This window comes from Zalophus californianus, chromosome X (assembly GCF_009762305.2).
Source record: "Zalophus californianus isolate mZalCal1 chromosome X, mZalCal1.pri.v2, whole genome shotgun sequence".
NCBI classification, from domain to species: domain Eukaryota; kingdom Metazoa; phylum Chordata; class Mammalia; order Carnivora; family Otariidae; genus Zalophus; species Zalophus californianus.
In genome coordinates this window covers 13,076,538-13,098,095 of record NC_045612.1, presented here as the reverse complement: position 1 = coordinate 13,098,095, position 21,558 = coordinate 13,076,538, and the positions used below count along the sequence as shown (strand labels likewise).

The 21,558-nt window shown below is 39.7% G+C and overlaps 1 protein-coding gene across 7 annotated transcripts in view; it reads right to left on the bottom strand.

The window, feature by feature from the left end:
• The window catches only part of ATP11C (ATPase phospholipid transporting 11C), a 174,997-nt gene that overhangs the window by 48,829 nt on the left and 104,610 nt on the right, over positions 1-21,558 (bottom strand). For all 7 annotated transcript variants that reach the window (XM_027607948.1, XM_027607945.1, XM_027607943.1 and 4 more), the window contains 13 exons: positions 21,003-21,106; positions 18,849-18,899; positions 17,864-17,928; positions 17,261-17,342; positions 16,183-16,333; positions 15,401-15,598; positions 9,480-9,641; positions 8,631-8,782; positions 7,527-7,598; positions 5,126-5,199; positions 3,252-3,355; positions 2,661-2,842; positions 1,190-1,453 (listed from right to left, as the gene is read on the bottom strand). In XM_027607948.1, the coding sequence (XP_027463749.1) occupies positions 1,190-1,453; positions 2,661-2,842; positions 3,252-3,355; positions 5,126-5,199; positions 7,527-7,598; positions 8,631-8,782; positions 9,480-9,641; positions 15,401-15,598; positions 16,183-16,333; positions 17,261-17,342; positions 17,864-17,928; positions 18,849-18,899; positions 21,003-21,106 (1,661 nt within the window). The remainder of the gene's footprint in view (positions 1-1,189; positions 1,454-2,660; positions 2,843-3,251; positions 3,356-5,125; positions 5,200-7,526; positions 7,599-8,630; positions 8,783-9,479; positions 9,642-15,400; positions 15,599-16,182; positions 16,334-17,260; positions 17,343-17,863; positions 17,929-18,848; positions 18,900-21,002; positions 21,107-21,558) is intronic.

Below are 21,558 nucleotides of genomic sequence, written 5' to 3'. Positions count from 1 at the left end.
AAATAAGTTTCTACTATTTGAGCTGCCCAGTCTATGGTTACTTTGTTATGTTAGCCAGAACAGAGTAAGATAATTGGGCAAGTAAAATGTAATTTGGGCTGCCTTTATACATACCATTTGGCTAAAGGAAGGAGACACTTGCAATAAGACCATGTTTGAAAAAAAAAAAAAAATAAGACCATGTTTGCTGGTTTAGGAAGGGGCACAGCCTCATGACTGTGGGGAAGTCGTTTGTAAAGCCTGTTGACACACTAGACATGAAGATCCCGAGAGAACACAGTTGTTAAAAGCATGGGCTCTGGAAGTGGACAGACTTGTTCTACCCCTTATTAGCTATGTGATCTTGAATAAGTTACTGCATCCCTCTGAGCCTTACTCTATCTGTAAAGTGAAGAAAATAAGATAGCCTTACTGGGTTGTGATGAAGACTCAGTGAGAATAATTACATGAGGTGCTAAATATGGTTTCCAAAACAAAGCGTATGCTCAAGAAATGCAAGCTAATATCATCCAGGAGGCCTTTGGATTTAGTGCAGGCCTATCCTGTGGCATTCCAGAAGAGGCAGTTGATTTGCTGATGGCCACAGTAAATCCCAGCAACTGGTTTAGACAAGGCTAAGCCTTGGTCAATGATTCTGGGCATGGAATTATTATGCATCCGTGGCTTTCCTTGAGACCCTTAAGTTCTATAAGTTCTTCCTAAGCAACTAGTTGGAAGCAGAGTTGAAGTGGCCATGTTATTAACAAGTATTTGGTTCCCTTCAGAGTTCTGGGGCATGAAAATCCACACAGAGAATGGCTCTAGGACCTCAAATTACAAGCAAAGTGTTATAGAGACCGGTTTCCTTACATTCAATTTAAGAGACCACAAAAAGGAGCATTTTTTTTCTTGACATGGACCAGGCCAGAGCATCAGGGCTAAATACCCACACCCTAAACATGAAGAAATTGAACTACTTTTCTAAACGTGGAGAAATACACGATTTTCTTTTAAATTAAAAGAGAGGTGGAAAGTGCCAAATAACCTCAAATGAGCCATTGGCCAAGTCCTCAGGGAAGGTTTTAACTTATAAGGATAAAACACCTGCAGACAAAGAACAATAAATCATAGAAAACGGAGCCTTCTGCATAAACAGCTGTGATTTACATTTATACTCATGCCTAAGTATAAGAAACTGATGCACTCTTACTTTTTAAGGCTTCTAGTACTTTTAGGAAAATCATGCAGCAACTTCTTACGATATTCTATCAACAACTCATGTAATCGATCTTCTTTCCTTTCACTTTCTTCGATGGTTTTTGTAGTCAGTTCCAAGAGCTCAGTGCTGGTTTGGAAGAGGCGGCACGCATAGCAGGTCGATTTGGCTGTCTCCATCTTGTCCCCAGTAAGCACCCAGACTTTCAGACCTGCTGCATGCAGAGCTTCAATGGTCTCAGCTGCTTGATCTTGCAGCCTGGGAACACAAAGGAAATCTTGTTATCCTCAAAAATTCCTGACAGAGATTCTGCAAGAAGGCTTGCAAAAGAGAGTATTTTTACAATTCACAGCAATGCTGGAGTCCTGACATGTTACCAGTTGGTTTTCTCATATACCCTCTACTCTTTCTGAGAGTGTTATCTCTGGCATGGTTTTACTTACTAAAATGAATTTCAAGCAGTGAGGTTTGGAAAAGTTAACGACATCTCTTTAGGTAAATGGTATCCAATGGCAGAATGGAGAATCATCCCTCTTAGTTAAAATGTTCATAAACTCACCAAACATTCTTATGCACTGTCACTTTACTATATTTCATTAAATTTTATATCTCACCATACAAATACTTAGCGTGGTTCAAAACCGAAAGGGCCAAACACATTCTAGTGAGATATCGAGGGGAGTTAGTGAATCCCCATTGCTGAGGAGCGTTGAAAATAAGAAAGCCAACCATCCCGAGTGAGAATTTAAGCATAAATCCGAAAGGCACAGAGAGAAGAATACTTTCTTTGAGTTCCCTTTGGTCAGAGTAAGAAAGAAATAGACTAAATGAATCCCCTTAAAATTTCAAAACCTTCCAATGTGGCTGAATATATATATATGTATATATATAACTTTTTTTTGGTTAAATCTCAAAATTTGCATTTAATTTCTTAAAAACTCCTAAAATATTAAGAGTGTAAAACCTATTCTTTCAGGCAGATCAATGCTGGAGCCCTACAATCCTGTCTAGTAGAGCTCAGCCTGGAGAGTTAAAGCAAATTATTTGAAAGTATGCAAAAACATGCTCTAGCCTGTTGAACCAGGTTAGAATGAGCTCTCATGTTGTCTGCTCTAACCTGAATTTCCTTTCCGCTCATTTCTGTCTGTCAAAATCTTACCACTTCTATCAGGCACCAGCGCAAACGATGTCTAGCACAAAGCTCTCAATACATCATAAGACTATTTCATAAATATCTGCATAAATAAATGGATGGCTTTGTAAACATTCAAAAGATCTTAGAGATGACAGATTCGTTCTTCTAAGCCACAAATATTTAACTTAAAAAAAATCATTCCCACGAACCAAGTCTGGTCTATCAACAGATCTGAATAGAAGATTTCAAAATTTGAGAATAAATTACAAATCTGAACAGATACCACCCTAAATGGTCATTAAAATGACAAGAATATCATTTTGTAATTACTTGTCTTCCACTGCAGTGGCTCCAATTAAATTCATGTTTGTCTCAATATCATCAAAAACCTTTTCCATTTTTTCTTCTCTGTCTTGTAAGGCCATTTTTGCCTCGATGAGCTGTCTGTTAATTCTTTCATAATCATCTGGAGCGATTTCTTTGAAGGCTACACAAAGTGTCCGATACCCATCCTAGAAAAAAAGGAGATCTCTAGTTATCCAAATAATTGAAAAAAAAAATCCCACATCGTTTCACTGCACAAGAGAAATTATGATATGTTAGTTAGAAAAAAAAAACACTAACAGACTGCAACTAAAAGGGTAACATTCAATTAGGTTCAGAATAGCAAAATAATAATAGCTCTTATAGAAAAAAAAAGCAGAACATAAACCAAAGATTCTTGAAAAGTCTTCAAGTCTACCAATTCTGAACAGAAACTTGCTCCAGGATACTGTTTTACATTAAAATAAGGAAAATAATATTACTAAATCCCCAAATCTAAAAATAGACAATAAAAATAAGCTAAAATGCATTTAAACATTTAAATAGCAATCCCATCAAATAGTCATCTTTAGCATTTCTAGAGGGATGTAGGCTCACCATTGCATTACGTTCCACATGGGCTTTAGTTAACTCAATTTCATGATTTTGCACCCTGGGGAAGACTGCTGAGTCTGCTCCTTTACAAAAGAGAAGTATGTCTCCTAAAATAAATAAAAAACCAAGTTCTCAACCTAGAATTTTAAGACCAGTATTGGGATTTTAATAACAGGTAACTCTTAAGGTGGCCTCTCCCACTCAGCTACTGTGGATCCTGAGCCTGCCTGGTAATGCTCCCCCAAATGGAATGAGACATCTTGACCTTTACTCTCATAGGACAATGCCCACTACCTCTTAAGACCAAGATGGACACAAATAACTCAAGAGTATACAACAAGCACCTCTGTTAAGACGTACTTCCTTTCAGGGATCATGGGAGACTGTACTTATGTCAAAGAGCTCCTTCTGAATTTTCTTTGAAGACGTTGTCAAGCATGTTCTAAAGTGCACACATGGCATCTACTGATGTCAAGGACCAAACCCACATGCAAATAAAACCATTTTGAATAAACTACAGAGGTTACTTTAAAAAACAGTGGCTTGGTAGTTTGTACTGGAAACTTGAAAATAGCACTGCAGAATGCTAGTATAAGTATGGCCTTATAGCAGTCCATGCATCTGGCCAAGTAGTCACCGTTAAGCATTAAGAAAGACACTTCACCCTTATAAAGCAAAATGCTGAGTTCAAGAAGTTAAAAAGAAGTGTAGCTCTGAGGTCAAGGCTCTCTCAGCAGACCACTTCCCCAGATGTCACACCATTTGAGTAGAACGCATACGTGTGTGTTTATAGGTAAGAACACCAAGTGGTCTTCTTTTTCTAATTTTCTCTCACACATCCACAGTGTGTTTAAAAGTCACAAAACAAACGTGGCCTTCACATAATGAAATCAATTTCATGACCTGGCAGTCACATCACAAAGTATGAATAAAGTGGGAAACGTTCCCTCAAGGGTCTGTCTGTATCTTCCCATTCTCACACTAAGGAATTTGGGATAGATTTAATAAAAGGTAAATTACTAGGATATAAACCAAGGAAAATTTGAAAAACCACCTAGAGACAGTCACAGTCTCTCTCTCTCTCTCTCTCTCTCTCTCTCTCTCTCTCTCTCTCACACACACACACACACACACACACACACACACACACACACACACAGAGGCATCTGGGAGCCTGCATGTAAGGCAGGAGTGCTCCCCCATGGCTCTTGCTCAATCCGAGCAGAAGGTATCTCAGCTACCATGGCTCCTCCAAAGGACATGGGGTAACCCTGGGATGATGGTACTGGTTCCGATGCAAAGGGCAAGCTTCCTTACTCTGTCAAACAAAGAGCCCAGCATGCTAGAGTAAAGCCACCATATCCTTTCCCAGAAGTCTGGCCCTTAGTCATCCCTAGCTTGCCTGCTACCTGGAAGTAAAAAGCAGTGGAGAATGAGGAAGGTCAGGCAGGGAGAGCCAGTGACTCTCTACACTCAAGAATTCTACTGCTAGTTAATCTCAAACCACCCAGCTGTACTGGGCTGCCGCATATAGACATTACCAGTGATCGGTCAGTACCACGAACTATAAAAAAGTCACCCTTTCAGTTTCTGTTTGGACACTCAGGACTGAAGAGTTCAGTTTCCAAGAAAATGCATATAATACTGTCATATGAGGGGTTCTGCCACTGACAACTGGGCAACCCGAACATATGTGCTTATATAAATACCTTAAGGCATACACGGAAGTTACCGCTTTGCATGACTTTAGGCAGTCATCTATTACTAAATGAGATATTTTCCTTTCTTAAAATAACTGATCAACACACAAATCTACAAATGGAAAAAGAAGAGGAAGAGAATAAAAAGAGAAAAAGTCAAGTTTTCAAAAAGTATACCTGCTTGAGTCTTCACAATGACACTCATACGACGACGGACAGAATCGAAGTTTAAGGTGTGAAGAAGTTCATACCTTTATGAGGAGAAAAATGAGAAAAAGAAAATACCTAGACCACACTGGGAAAAACAAACCGCCACAGAACCATCCTGAATAGAATTCTCCCCTTTTGGTAAGGGTTGCTGGCTGAGTGCACAACTGGCACTTTCCATTGGGACTTTGAAATTTTTCTGCACTTAGAATGTGGTGTCAGAGGATGCTAGTGTTGCTTAAGGGACATCTATATCCTCTCATTAGATTACTGCAAATGGGAAGGGGACAGTGACTACATAGACAAAGAGCTGCCCAGCCAAGCCATTTCTGGAGGGGTCTAGAAATAGTCCCACCCTGCCAATTATTTTAATCATTGATGGGGTGCTTACTATGTGTTGAGCACAATGCTAGGTACTGGAAAATAGACACGAATCTGCCTGATTTCTTTCCCTCAAGAGGCTCATCATGTGATTAAGGGAAGCGGAGGGTAACGAGATGACTAACTCTCAATCCGCCATACACTGTAATAAAGGAACTCACAGGGCAGATATAAAAGCACAGAAGGAAGATATCTGAAGGAAGGCCTCCTGGAAGAGGTAGTGCCTGGGCTGTGTTCTGCAGGAGTGACATGAGGAAAAAAGGGTGTCATGGCATTGTGAATAGAGAAAAAGGCATGTGCAAAAATACTTCACTAGGGGCGCCTGGGGGGCTCAGTTGTTAAGCGTCTGCCTTCGGCTCAGGTCATGGTCCCAGGGTCCTGGGATCGAGCCCTGCATCAGGCCCCCTGCTCTGTGGAAAGCCTGGTTCTCCCTCTCCCACTCCCCCTGCTTGTGTTCCCTCTCTCGCTGTGTCTCTGTCAAATAAATAAATAAAATCTTTTAAAAAAAATAGTTCCCTAAAGCTTGAAATCTAGTTGATAGGGGCACAGCAAGAGGGGTAAACAAGGGCTGGGAGCTGAGAACATTGTGGTCCATTTCAGAGATCTGGAATTTTATCCTAAGAGCAACAGGAATTTACTGAAGGGTTGAAACAGTGGAATGATCTGATCAGATTTGTACTGAGCTAATAAATCAGATGAAAGAATGCAGAAGAGTAAAAATAAGAGTTAATTATTACAAAAACATGGGGAAATATTTTCTGAAAATGAGCAACTTGGATGCACGTATTTGACCTAAGAATATTTACTATGAAGCCAGTTTTTTTTTTCCAAAGATTTTATTTATTTATTTGAGACAGAGAGAATGAGAGAGAGAGAGAGAGAGAGAGAGAGAGCACATGAGAGGGGGGAGGGTCCGAGGGAGAAGCAGACTCCCCGCCGAGCAGGGAGCCCGATGCGGAACTCGATCCCGGGACTCCAGGATCATGACCTGAGCCGAAGGCAGTCGCTTAACCAACTGAGCCACCCAGGCGCCCTGAAGCCAGTTTTTGATGGGAGTGAGCAGGTCACCAGTTCTGGGATGTGTGTATGAGTAAGAGATCTACATGTAGCAGGTCACCAGTTCTGGGATGTGTGTATGAGTAAGAGATCTACACGTAGCATATCATTTGGTGTTGACCAGATGGGGGCACTGTTGTGAACCGGCTAGAATCTGGACTCTAATAATGATCCGGGCTCCTGGCGGTCAGGCCAAAGAGCCTTCGCCTGGCTTTTAAGCATCACTTCCCAAAGGGGTACATTCCCCAAACACATCTACACATACTACAGGTTTCTGAGACAGGTCTCATGAGATGCTAGGGGCCAGAATAGAAGTCAGATAAGATAATTACATTTCAAGTTCAGATGAAGGAATTCAAATTAATCACAGAACCTAATTAAAATCTGCTATTAAGCCAAGGTGGTTTTGTTCATTGGGATCTCTGTAGGGAAAAAAAAAAAAACACCAAAAAACCCCAAAACACTGCTGCATCAGGGTACTTGCCCTGGGGCTCACACTGGAGCACAGAGAACAAGACAAAGCTTCTGACACCAAAGCTGCCATGACTGGCTGAGCTTGCAATCCCAGAGTGACTGGCTGGGTTCTAGACAGCAGAAGGTTTCATGCAAGTTCATGGATTTTTCTTGCAACGTGTGCTGGAGACCAAAAATTGGCAACCATGTTTCAGAAAGAAAGTCCAGGCAGATTCTCACTGGGGCTATTGGACCCATATGTGAACCAAACAGGAATAATTTCCACGTAAAGTCCCAGTTTCTACCCCTCTATGAAAAATGTCTTCTACTGCAACTATATTTACATAAAACTCCAACTGGGAAAGCAGAGTCTTATACATTTATGGATGTAATAAGTTTCCTTTGTTGCCCTTCCTAAATCCACCCAAGGTTAACCACGGGGTTAAGATGTGATAAACATCAAACACACAGTGCTACTTACTCTTCTATTTCTTTTCTTTGGTTCTCCACTCTCATATGGCCATTCCGAATTCCTACAAATGTGAACCCATACCTGTCAAAAGCAACAAAAACACCTCTGTGTATCTCTAAAGAACGATTAATTTTCCCTTGCACTGGGGTTACTCATACTTGTTTTCTTCTCTTTTGTGTGAAAAAAAAATCAGTCTATAACTATACTTCCCTTTACTGGCTGAGATGACAGGAAAGAGGAAGTCAAAGCCCAGTCACGACTTGTAATCAAGGGGCAATTTGTAATTCCAATTCTATAGCAAACACATTGGGTGACCTTTTAACCACTTAATCATCTCAGGCCTCAAGGGTAAACAGGACTGTCAGTTACAAAGTGACGCCAAAATTCCTAAGAGCACTTCAGAAATAACGTGTGTTGTACAAAAAGTGGCCATTGTTATAGAATTTGCAGAATATAATATGAACATTTGGATTCCTTTTTGGTATGCATAAATACTAATCCAAGTTATACCTATGCATTGCTATTTTCTTATTGGTCTTAATTGGCTAGGTTTGGGGAATTTTTCACAAACTTTCAGATAAAGCAGTTCGGCTTTTTATTAAAGAATATTTATAAGATAAGGTTATTGAAGCAAACAGAAAAAACAACTCCAGTCCTCCTGTGATTTCGCTTTCTCAGGAGAAGTACAAGAAGTGCTTACTTTTTTTTTTTTTTACCCTTCAAAAATGCTAATGTATTTCTCTACAACTCATCTCAGGGTTTTTAAAACAGCCTTACTGAGGTATGACTGATATACAAAGAACTATACATATTTAATGTGTGCAATTTGAGAAGTTTGGACACGTTCAAACACCCGTGAGATCATTACCACAAACAAGGTAAGAGACCTATCCAACACCTCTCAAAGCTTCCTTGTGTCCCACTGGTCCGTTGTTTGTGGTAAAGAACACTTAACATGAGATCTACCCTCTTAACAAATTTTGAAGTGTTACATGAGATCTACCCTCTTAACAAATTTTGAAGTGCAAAACACTGTGTTGTTAACAATGGGTACAATGCTGTACAGCAGATCTCTAGAATTTATTATTCATCCAGCATAACAGAAGTGCTTACTTTTTAGCTCCTTTCACCAAAGCTATTTCATCTGGTGAAGAGGACATGTAAGTTAATTCAGCTGATTCTGTAGGTCCATCAACAGCATCATTTGTTTTAATTTCTACAGTATGACATAAACACAAGGCACGCAGAAAGAGCTCTTCTCGGTTCTGTTGAACAGTAACAGAAAAATGACTCTATTATATTTTCCCCTTGATTACCTGGTAGTCAGTGAACAGAGAAAGGGTATTAATGTGAGAAAACGTTGTAACCTCCAGCAAACTGAGTAGCAGAAATTTCTAAATCCCTAATACTCAAATGAGCTATATATCCTCCCTTATACCTAACAGCATCCCTGGTTCTCAGCTGACATACCCTAGGGGCTGTGTTAACTCATTCAGGCTACTGTGGTGCCGCCTAATACTAAATCAGTGAATTCTTTATGGCCTAAAAGAGTTCATTCAGTATCCAATTCACAATCTGGCAATAGCTCAGGTGCAGGGAGACCGGTTCATTTAATGTCTAGACGCTCCTGGGACTTGAATGATTTGAAAAGACTTCATTCTTGAAGCAGCTCATATTTTTAAAGACAAAGCATAAAGAATTATGATCATACAGGCAGGCAAGTGAAATTTTTGCCCAAAAGCCATTTTCCACAATCCTCCCTATTTATAAATTCTATATAGAAAAGTTTCCAAGTTAACAATTTCCAGAGGTGTTAGTGAAACGACAAAAGTTGAAGTCAAAAGAGCAAATGGTTATTCCAAAGTTGGTGTCATGCCCTCAGTTTTCATTTCTACTACAAAAGTTAACACATGCACACGTACATTCATTTCTCAAGGTAAAATGTAACTCAGAAAATGCCACCTTATCTGCTTTGTCAAAATACGTTAAGGGTCCATCAGTTTGAGAGAGTCCATCAGTCTCCTGAGCTGCACCTTTATATTTGTGCCCATCGATGCAGCACTCAATGAATTCCATGCTATTTTCAGTGAGTGTTCCAGTCTTGTCTGTAAATATATAATCCACCTAAAAACAAGGACACAAACAGATGGAATTTTACCTTCTTTAGTGTGACTGATTTTTTGTTAAGCTGTAAGGCAGGGCTCTTTTCATATCCGTAACAAATCACTGTTTCTAAGACTTCTTGTCAAATGTCAGGTAATTACAAAAGCAATATTATGAAAAGAGTGGGAAATGAATAAGAGCATTTTTTTAAATTAAAAGGAAGTTTTTCTTTTAAGTAAACTCCACACATGTGGGGTTCAAACTCACAACCCCAAATTCAAGAGTTGCATGCTCCACTGACTGAGCCAGCCAGATGCCCCTGAATAAGTATTTCTTTTTTAAAGATTTTATTTATTTATTTGACGGGGGGGGGGGAAGGAGAGAGAGAGAGAGAGAGAGAGAGAGAGAGAGAGTGCACACAAGCAGGGGGAGCAGCAGGCAGAGGGAGAAGCAGGTTCCTCACTGAGCAGGAAGCCTGATGCAGGACCCAATCCCAGGATCCTGGGATCATGACCTGAGCCAAAGGCGGCTGCTTAACTGACTGAGTCAGATGCCCCAAGAACAAGTATTTTTAAAGGCAGTGAAATAGTATAACATGTCCAAGGCAGACGCACTCAAATACAGAAGATAAATAGTAAAGAAAAATGTGGCTATTTTATCAAACTAAGAAACTTTCAGTTTATTACTTATCCATTTTGATGTAAAGAAGTTCTAAAATAAAAGTCAATTTTCCAAGTGGGAAATAAGAATATACTGACCACTTATTACACACACACACAGAAAAAATAGTTGACAGGAACTAAAATTAACTAGGATGTAACAAAACTTTTCCTTGAAAAGTAGAATTTTCCATGAATATACTGGGTTGAAGGAAAATGCACTGTGTTATATACTGCAGATAGAATCACAGAGTATGGATGGTCAGGGAAAATAATAATATCAACAGTGACTTAATTAGGAGACACAGTAAGTCTTTAATGTTCAAAAACATAACTGAAGTTTCTTTTCACATACTGTGTATATTTTTAGGTACTCCTGAAAAAAGTTTCCAAGTTAAAAAAAATGGAGTTTGGGCGCCTGTGTGGCTCAGTTGGTTAAGCGACTGCCTTCGGCTCAGGTCATGATCCTGGAGTCCCGGGATCGAGTCCCACATCGGGCTCCCTGCTCAGCAGGGAGTCTGCTTCTCCCTCTGACCCTCTTCCCTCTCGTGCTCTCTATCTCTCAGTCTCTCTCAAATAAATAAATAAAATCTTTAAAAAAAAAAAAATGGAGTTTATAATAATAGGTTAAAGTATAATGTAAGCAAAAAAAAGTATAATATAAGCATTCTTTCATAAATAATGGAAAAAGTAAGCTATGAAATAAATTTTCCATGCAAAATAAACCATGTTGAGCATTGCCATTTTATCTCAGTTTTTATCTCTTCTATTTATAACATCTGGCTTTTGGAAACCCACAATTTTATCCTCCTTTTTGGCAATTTACGCTTAAATAGTTAAAATTATGGGCTGACAGGAACAAGCATAAGCACAAGATGAAGGTTTTCATTATGTAAGGGAGAGAGAGATGAACTCCAGCAGTAGTTGCTTTCTAATTATTTTTCAAAGCTTTTCACGGTAGCAAGCACTGGCACAAATATAGCATTTCAATCTTCCTTTTTTTGCTCTGTTAGCCAGCCAAGTTTGAATTCTCTCTTTAAATTAATCCAAGTGGTATTATTCCTGTATCATCTAGATTTTTCCAGTTCAAACAAAACTCTTTGGGACTTTTTTTCTGATCAAAATTAATTTACCGTCCTTTCCCCCTGAGGGTTCTCCTGGGTTACTGCATCTCCTACGCTTGGATGAACATTAACCCATTTAGAAATCTTTTATAAGTGTTAAAGGTGGTAGTTTAAAAAATATATCGCTCAACTGTTTCCGTACATATAACGTTTTGTGCAGTATGGATCAGCATACAATTACTCTCACAGGTATAGGACAACAAATTATACCCTAACACAATAATTATCAAATCATAGCGTGCATCACACTCACTTGGAGGGCTTGTTAAAACTCAGATCGCTGGCCTCTATTCCCCAGTTTCTGATTCAGCAGCTCTGGGGCAGGGCTAGGTAATGGGCATTTCTAATTAAGTTCCTAGGTGATGCTGATGCTGCTGGTCCAGGGATTGGACTATGAGAACTACTGCTCTAATACGTGCCCCCTGTATTTGGCAAAGGGGGACGAGAGGATCAGCTGTTACTAAAAAGTACTCTCATATTTAAAAGGGAAAGAGGACTAAAGAGCGAGAGGCTGTTGCTTGCCCGACTCTCGGAGCCTGCTGGAAAGGCACTTCTCTATCAGCAAGCTCAAACTCATCATCTTATGGATGTAAAGCCTAAAGTGAGACAGCTGTTCTACGGTGGAAAAAGCCCTGAAGTAAGGTTCACGAACGCATGGAAATGCCTATTTTGGTCAAAAGTTTTCATATCGTTCAACCTAATGGAACATTTGGACTGGTGTCTTGACTTCACCACCTACTAACTTTGTGACCTTGGAAAATTCTCATCTCTGTAAACTTTAAATATTAACCTTAAATAACCAAGCCTGCTGCACAAGGCTGTAAAGAGTGGAAAATAAAGTATAATAATAAATGTTTATAAATTATAAGGTATCATATAGATGCAGACAGTCATTGCTGTTGACTTGACCAAAATTACACAGTACTGGACTCTTTCCACCGTCTCACATTCCCTATTTTTCTGATCAATTATGATCACATTGCTATAGTTAGGTACAATATGTGTTTTCCTAACTGAATGGTGAACAACTTGAGGGTTTCTTGTTTACTTTTTAATAGTAACCTCAGTACCACCAACATATTCTTGCTATATAGTGTAAGTTCAATACATTAACGGTGGCACTGAATTACTGGAATCAGAGTATACACCCAGACACACCATTAGGCACAGCTGCAAGACTTGAAGGGGATATAAAACAGGAGGCTGGGGAGGCTGGTGGCTCAGTCGGTTAAACGTCTGCCTTCGGCTCAGGTCATGATCCCAGGGTCCTGGGATCGAGCCCCGCATCGGGCTCCCTGCTCAGCAGGGAGTCTGCTTCTCCCTCTACCTCTCCCCCTGCTTGTGTTCCCTCTCTCGCTGTCTTTCTCTCTGTCAAATAAATAAATAAAATCTTTAAAAAAAAAAAAAAAGGCTGGAGGCTACCCCAAAATATTTTCAAGATGGGTTAAAACCATTTGGTTGCCTAAAAAACTGATGCCTGATCATAAAAGACTCCATTCTTTTCCAACTGAACAGTCTACTTCCTTTTTGTTTTAAAGACTTATTTATTTTAGAGGGAGGGGGAAAAAGAGAGTGCACGGGCAGGAGGGGCAGAGGGCAAGGGATAGAGAATCTCAAGCAGACTCGACGCTGGGCACAGAGCCCGACTTGGGGCTGGATCTCCCAACCTGGAGATCACGACCTGAGCCAAAACCAAGAGTCAGTTGCTCAACCAACCGCGCCACCCAGCTGCCCCTACTTCTTTTTGTTTCTCAAGTCAAACACTGTCCTAAACATATCTTCCCATTTTTAAAATATCAGTGTGGGTCATTTTTTTTAAGTAGGCTCCACACCCAGCATAGAGCCCAATTCGGAGCCCAAACCCATGACCCTGAGATCAAGACCTGAGCCAAGACCAAGAGTTGGCCACTCAACCGAGTCACCCAGGCGCCCCTCAATGTGGGCTGTTTTAAAAGAGATTAAGCAAGTATTTGCAATGGTATTGATGGGACCTAATTGACACTGCTTTTTATAACATAAAAAGTCCTACAGATCTGACATTATGACTCATCAAGGAGGAAACCAGTTACACTTAATTTTGTGTGTACTGGTCCACTGAATGCTAAATGGCCTAGGAAACTATTTCAAGACTTCTTTGCATTTTCATTCAGGCAGTTTCCATACATATAAGCTGATAATGAAGGCAAGTTGTTTTTACACCATATAAATTAAAGTGGTGGTCTGGCTATTAACTTAGTGATTTGACTAAATGACAATCACACAGAAAGGCAGGTTTGGGTAGGGTAAAGAAGTGGTGGTTGAAATGAAAACTGTAGTTTCTTGTCACTGATCAAATTTACCAGATCATTACCCAAAGCTCTACTTTACTTTCGGCAGTGGGAGTACAGCCTGAATGATAGGAATAAAATTACATTCCTATAGGTAATATGGCAGCTCCTGAGGTGGGGATCTGAAAGATGTAAAGAATCTCATTTAGTGGCATCTGCCCTGGAGATCCTGCCTGTCTCTAGGGAGCATTAGGAGTCACGTGCGCCATGATGGCTGTTCTATTTGCAGTACCCGGGGCTATCGCCACATTTATCCTTGGGTAGGTGAATCCAGAGAGCCAGGCACTGGATCTAGAACAGGCAGATTTACTCAACTAAATCACCTGTCAGGGAAAGTTCACCAGAGGTGGCTTGTAACTCAATTTTTTTTTCATGCAACAATGCTATAGATCGATGCTTGTTATTGGAACTAGAGTAGTTCTATTCAGACAGCTCTGTTCCTGGATGAAAAATTCTGGTTTAAAAAGGCTAAGTAAGGTCAGCCGTGGCAGCTGAAGTCACCTTCAAAAGAATCTTCTGGGAACAATATCTAAGGGAAAAAAAAACATTTGTTCATTCATTTCTTGTTCTATCCTTAGTGACTCAGTATCTCTGTGGGATGCAGATTCCAGTCTGGGATCCTGGAGTCATGTAGCCAAGGCTCAACAAAAATGCTATCTGGAGTGTCCTTTCACCCTTGTGACTGTAGTTGCTAAGATGGCACTTCAGTTTAGGTAAGGCTGGGTAAAGAACAGAAAGAGCGGGGGCAGCAGGGGGCTAGATTCAGGAAGCGAGTTTTGAGGTATAGATGCAACTTGGCAAAATTTAAAACAAGTGTGAGGCCCTGTTCCAGCCGCACAGTTCCATTAACTGAATTTGCATCTCCCAGTCATAGAAATGACATTTCCACAGCCTTGACATTCTAAATATCATGAGAATTAAATGAAAGCCAAAAAATTCCCCCAGCTTGTGAAGATCATTACGTGACACACAGTAAATTCAGACAAAGGGAAAAACTTTCTCAATACTGATGAGAAAAGCACCTATGAAGTCGTCATTGGAAGAATGACAGCTAGACTGCGCTGCGTTGGAAAACAAATGCACCTGGGTTAGAAATGAGGCCACAGCCTGGGTTGCGCTGGTATATGAAGCAAAAAGCATTTTGAGGAGTACGTGCCCTCACATTTTGCCTTCATTTAAATTCCTGCACTGGAATCAACAACTCTGCTTGCTAGGAATGTATTCCGTCTGATCAGAAATGTACCAAGAAACGTCAATAGGACAACTCTGGTCAATGTTGCTTATGGAACAAAACACAGTTACAAAATAGCTTTATTTACTCCCCAATAGTCTATCCCCATATGGTAACAGACAGTGATGAAGACTTAACTACATGTGTCTGTTCCAAAGCAACAGCCCATAATCTCACATCACCACCAGGTGAGTTTTAAAGAAAATTTCCATAACATTCAAATTTAATATACAAACTGGGATACTCCTCAAAAATGCCAGCAAAATAATTAAGGCTACAGCTATGAAAACACTGCTTATCTTCATTGTATGCCTGCTTTATAAAGGAATATGTGAATCACATTTCCAAATGGGAAATGGTCACATATATTGGTAAGCCAGAATGTAAGAACAGATATTTTCAAAATATTAACTTATTTTAAGTAAAAATACATTCTAACCTGACCAAGTTCTTCATTAAGGTCTGATGTGTTAACCAGGGCTCCTTCATTAATTTCTTCATCATAAAAGTCCTTATCCCATGAAATGAAGAAGGAGCCCAAGAATTTCTGCATTTCTACCGTGACATACATGGATACAGGAATGATAAAGTTGAATAGAACCATAAATGACAGGAAGTCAGTGAACATTTTCAAAACCTAAAACAAAAGAAATAGTTTGTGCTGATTAGATACACAGTTCTAGCAAACAAGTACAAAATAAAGAACTAGTTAACTTTCTTTTTATATCAATGCTGAAAGCACTGCTCTTGCTATGAAGAAAGTATGTGAAAACATTTAAAAACACCCTCAATTTTATCATTATACTTCAGTAAATGTGCCTGTTGACCTAACACTTTTTCACTACCTTAAATTCTTTGCCCTTCCCCCAATATGAATGTAGGATCAAAGTTTCTGTGTAGGCATCTATTTATTATGTTATCGTGATATATCACAACCTCATCATATATAGTCACATGCCAGAGATTCTTGCTCAGTTGTTTAAAAGTCTTAACTAAAGAGCTAAAAATAAGCACAGATGCCTAAAGTAAAAGAAAAAAGAATACTATAAAACTTCTTAAATATCTAATAGCTTAGGGCTACCATACAACCAAGAGAAAACCCGGAAGCTAACAAAAGGTATCATTATCTGAACAACATTTCAATAAAGGGTGGCTTGGTCACAAAGTGCTAGAGTTAAAATTTTTAGCAAGAATTAAAAGTTTCAGCATAAAACCGATTACCTTCAAAGTTTCCCGCTCTTTCTGAGTCTTTTGGTTATACCAAGGTTCATCGTTATAGGGGGTACTTTGCCAAACATACTTTAGAGTAGTGCATACTGCAGCTTTGGTCAGTAAGATAAATAAATACACAATCAGGAAGGCATTAATGGATCTGAAAAATAAGATATTACGGATTTAAAAACTATATAATTATCTAAGATATCAACCACGTATAAATTAAATGGTTCAGTTTCCTAAAACTTCTCCTGTGTACAATGTGTAACCACAGCACAAGCTTTTATGTATGAACTGCAGTTTTCACTGCAAAAGCCTTATTCTCAGCTGGTAAAGTGGAAAAGCCAGCCCTGACCTGTTTGTTGGTCACCAATGCTCCCCAAAGTGCAGAGGCTGACTAGCTTAACACACTTTAAAAAAAAAAAATTAGGATCCTATAAAGTGCCAGGAGACACACACGCATACACAGTACCTACTCAACCCTTACAGAAAGAGTAGGTTGTTTCCATTTCCCTAAATCCTAACACTTTGCAGTAGAGGGTGGGGGAGCAAATGTGAAATCCTCAAATTTAGTATGGATTCTTCTAATCTGAAAGTAGGGCTATGGAGAGGGTGCCACTGATACATGGGATATCCATGGCAACGACAGAGCGAGGACTCTGCTATAGCAATTGGCCTGAAGCTCTAGCAGGAGACTATTATCTACACTGTTGAACTTCCTTACACAAAGCAAGTGAAGGTACCCAAACCACTATTCAGCAGCAAAAGGGAATAAATTTGTATTTCAACTAAACTTTGCCCCTGAATAGCTCCACAAGCTTCGGTAAGTCACTCATCTCGGAGACCATTTCTTCATCTGTAAAGCAGACAGGCTAATAGGAGTTACTCTACGGAGCTGCTCAGAGGATTAAATGGAATCAGACATACAAATCACTGAGCACAATTCTGGAACATAAAAAGTGCTCAATGTGGTAGCTGCTATTATAACTGATGCTGTTTTTTGTTATGGTTGTTATTCGGAATTACTGAGAAGTGACTATATCACAGTCCAACTGCTACTAAAGAAATGGTGGTGCACACTAACTTTTCAACAGCAGAACGCTTCTGAGATTTCCCTTGGTAGTTCAAAGCCATTTTGGTTTCCATCCCAGTGTAAACAGCAACTCCTAAGGAATAAAAAAATACAATGAAAACTAGGTGCCAACCAACTCCCCACCAACTTGGGTCTATCCACTTTTCCCATCTATAAAAGTGGGCATTCTTAAACTTAGTCTAGTCACCAGTTGACATATCATTTATAATTTTAATTCTACATACTTTGTCATATTTATTATTTTTTAAAGATTTTATTTATTTATTTGAGAGAGAATGAGAGATAGAGAGCACGAGAGGGAAGAGGGTCAGAGGGAGAAGCAGACTCCCTGCTGAGCAGGGAGCCCGACGCGGGACTCGATCCCAGGACTCCAGGATCACGACCTGAGCCGAAGGCAGTTGCCCAACCAACTGAGCCACCCATACTTTGTCATATTTAAAGTTAGTTTATTTCCCATCTTACAAATTCTTAACACCTAAAAACAGGCTTAGACTGAGTGGCAATTATCAGCAATGTCCAATTTGTAACATGCACTATTTATGCACAGGCTTTACAAAGCATATTTCTGGTAAGGAGATCTTAAAAATTGTTCACCATATATCTTCTTGGTATTTTTTAGTGTGGCTCCTTTCAACAAGAGATTTTCAGGTCCCAAAGACCTAAATGAAAAATGAACACAGCTTATCCAAACAGCTCAATAAATATAGCATCATCAACTTTGCCCTACCACACATCTATCTCCAAGGGGTTCAAAATGTATCTTTCCACTTATATCATTATGCTTACTCCCCAGGATGAGCTGAAAGATCTTTCCCTCTGAACTCACTTGAGGGCACAGCACAGTTGGAAGCAGAGCACAAGAGTGGCCAGCAACACGCAGAGGTAATGAGGTGCACAGAGATAAAAAAGGATTCTGAGTCACAGACAGCAAGAACCGTACAGAGCAGGAGACAGCAAGAAACAGAAAGAAAAGGTGACAAATGAAAGACTGGGAAAGCAGCCATCAAGGTAGGAAAGATACACTGACGTATTTAGAGAGAGTAAACCCGCCTTTGGGGCAATCATTGGGCGCCTGGCGTTTGAATTCCTTTTGAGCGTGGCTTATAAAGGCCAAGTGGAAAAATTGAGGTAATTAACTGGATGATAGAAGAGGGAAGAAAACATCCCTTTTTATATGAATTGCTTCATTATAAATGATTAGCCTTTCATTTTGCTTCAGTCCGAGTAATTCTCTCAGCTTTTTATGTACCGCCTTATCCCTCAGTTACTCTCCCTTAGCCACTGTTCTCCAGGTGTACTCCCGATATAGTCTGCCACTGCACAACCAAGAACAAAAAGCACAGCGCCCAGGACAGATATGGGAGTATCAGTCCAAGGGCCTGGAGCTCTGCAATTTTGGACACCCTCAGCATCACTTGCAACACCACCCCCCTACTGGGATGCTGGCTGGTTAATCCAGGTTTATTCACCTCAACATCCTTTTCTATAAAGAAAAGTATCTGGGTATTTAAGGGGCTATATAAGAGAAATATACCCACCTCCTCTCGAAAAGGACAGATGAAAGGAACAGCAAACTAACCTGGCAACCGCCTCAAGACTATTACTGTAGATATTGATTCGTCCAACAAACCTGCAAAAAGAACATAATGGCAAATGTGTCTACTATATCAAGGTAAAAATCTATATACCATGTAAATGGGAATGAATCAAAATACAAATAATACAAAAGAGGTAAGACTGAACGAACTACAAAAACCTATTATATTTCTGGAAAAAAAGTTATGCTGAACCAACAAGATGTGCAACATTTTCATATTATTTTAAAAATGATATTATGGATTATAAGAACACAAAGATTCAAAATCGATTTTCCAACTCCAGTTGGCACTGTGCATGCACAGAACACCCCCGCTCATTTATACGTTACATAAATAATTAACCTATTTTAGATCCATGTGAAGAGAGGTTTCTGGTGCTGACACACAACTTTCAAAACCCTTAGTTCAGTAGTTCTTTCACTTGTGCATGCATCAGACTCACTGGAATGCTTATTAAACTGAGGATTTCGGGGCCCCATCCCCAAGCTTTTGATTCAGGTGAGAATCTGCATTTCCAGCAAGTTCCCAGGTGATGCTGTGCTGGCCCAAGATCACCCTTTGAGAACCATGCATGAGTCTTAGAGGGCAAACATTTTGATTACCATCTTGGAAATTTCCAACCTGTGTTTTTCGGCTGATCTCAATACTGAGCTTGATCTGATCACTTAATATGGCGAGGCACACCATAATCTGCATTTCTCAAAAAATGGCCTAAGGTGGCCTAACTCTCCTTAACAAGAGAGTTATGAGTATTTTATAATTTGCATCATTGCTTTTCAGAAAAATTGAACTATGATTACTGTATACACAAAGTAGGATGGTCTGCTCATTTATTCACCGCATATTAATTGTGCCAGTGCTGTGGTAGGTGCTGGAGACACTAGTAAGCCAGAAAGACATGTTCCTTCCACTACAGACAGACAAGTTAACAGGGAATTACAGTGTAAATGATCACCATTCAGGTGGTGGAAGTACAGGTAATCTCAAGTCACAAAGCAAGGGCACTCAATCTAGTCCAGAAAAATCAGGAATAAACCTTCCCTGCCCTAAAATTCTCCTTCATATTTAAGGTAACTGAAAAATTTAGGAGTTGCCATATAAGCATGCAAAAATGTATACTGGTCTCTAACACAGGCAGAATCAGTCACTCCTTTTTCTGTGACCCCATGGGCCTTTTACTCCATTCTATTGTGTTGCTGTACTATAAGCCTAGCTTTAATATTTTATCTGCCCTGCAAAGTCTGAGCTCCCTGAAGGCAGGGAACAGCTGTTTTGTTTTATGGTCCCTGTTCCTACTCTCAGGGTGGATACAGAAGAAAGGAAAGAGGAAAGAAGGCATGATGGGAAGGAGGGAAGGCTCTGTTCTTGTAGTAGGATGAACATTTTGTTTTTCCACTACTGTGCGTTGGTGTTAAGCCACATCCAACCATTTGGTCCCCCATTATGACCAACAGAATTCATTAACAAGATGCCTGGCATGGGTAATTGATGCCATCTGTAAGAGGGAATAGAATGAGATTAATTGGCCCACGTGGGGATTAAACTCATTACTCTATCCTCATTAACAGCATGCCCTAATCAACCAAACTAACCAGTCTTAAAAATCAAATGCCAAATTTTTGACAACCCACAATGACGATTAATCAGCAAATCTACTCCAGAAAGCCTAAGAATAGTAAAATAGAGGAAATTACACCATTTCATGGGTCCCTCAACTGTTTACTGCAGGCAAAAAGCCTATTCGCAATACTCAGTTCATCATAATCATAAAAAAGGATAGTGCATGGCCCCATATCCCCTTCCTCTCTTTAATGTTGGAAGACATATCAAGTGGTTTATTTATGTTTTAATTAACTCGGATTAATGCATGAATCTGATAGAGCAGCCTTATGGGATAACATAATCTTAAAATTTGATATATGGTCATGTTTACAAATAACAAAAATAAAAGAAAAATCCCAAGTAAGGTGTCCGGGCCCACAATGATTTATCTTAGGCTGGTAGTGAACAAGGCTGATTTGATTCATTTCCCTGCCAGAAGGAAAGAACAGCTCATAAAAACACGAAAGAAGTAGGGCTGGAAAGTGGTGGGCGTTTCTCTGCAATACTGGTGGCGAAGAGCAGGTGATTCTTACTTGTAGAGGTCAGGCTGAGGCTGCTCACATTCAATTGCTGCTCGGAGGGTATCAATGGACTCGGCTGTACACAGTGCAGTGGTATCCCGTACTGCATAATGTGTCTAGACGCGAAAGGCAGAAGAAAAAGCAAAACCAAGAAAAAGGGATTTTTTTCATAATCGTACACCCACCTTATTCCAGCAACACAGTATGTTTTAGTAAGAGGCTTTGGCAGAATAATACAAATACTGATGCACATTTCCGACCAACTAAATTTTATGGTATTATTCTTCAAATATATTACAAGTAATTAGATAACCCTGCTGCAAAGGGATTTAAAAGATAATGAAAAAACTAAAGCCTTTCCTGATAGTGACAGCAGACAGAATTCCATTTGTAGCATGCATATCCTAACTGAAAACCCAATGAAAAATTTAATCTGTTTACTTTTTCTATTTATAGAACTGAGACCTGTTATTTTGCTCACCATAGAGTATGGTGATACCAATGTATACACATGAACTGAACATAAATAACCACCCTGCGGGTCATAAGAAGGCTAACATTTTGCCAA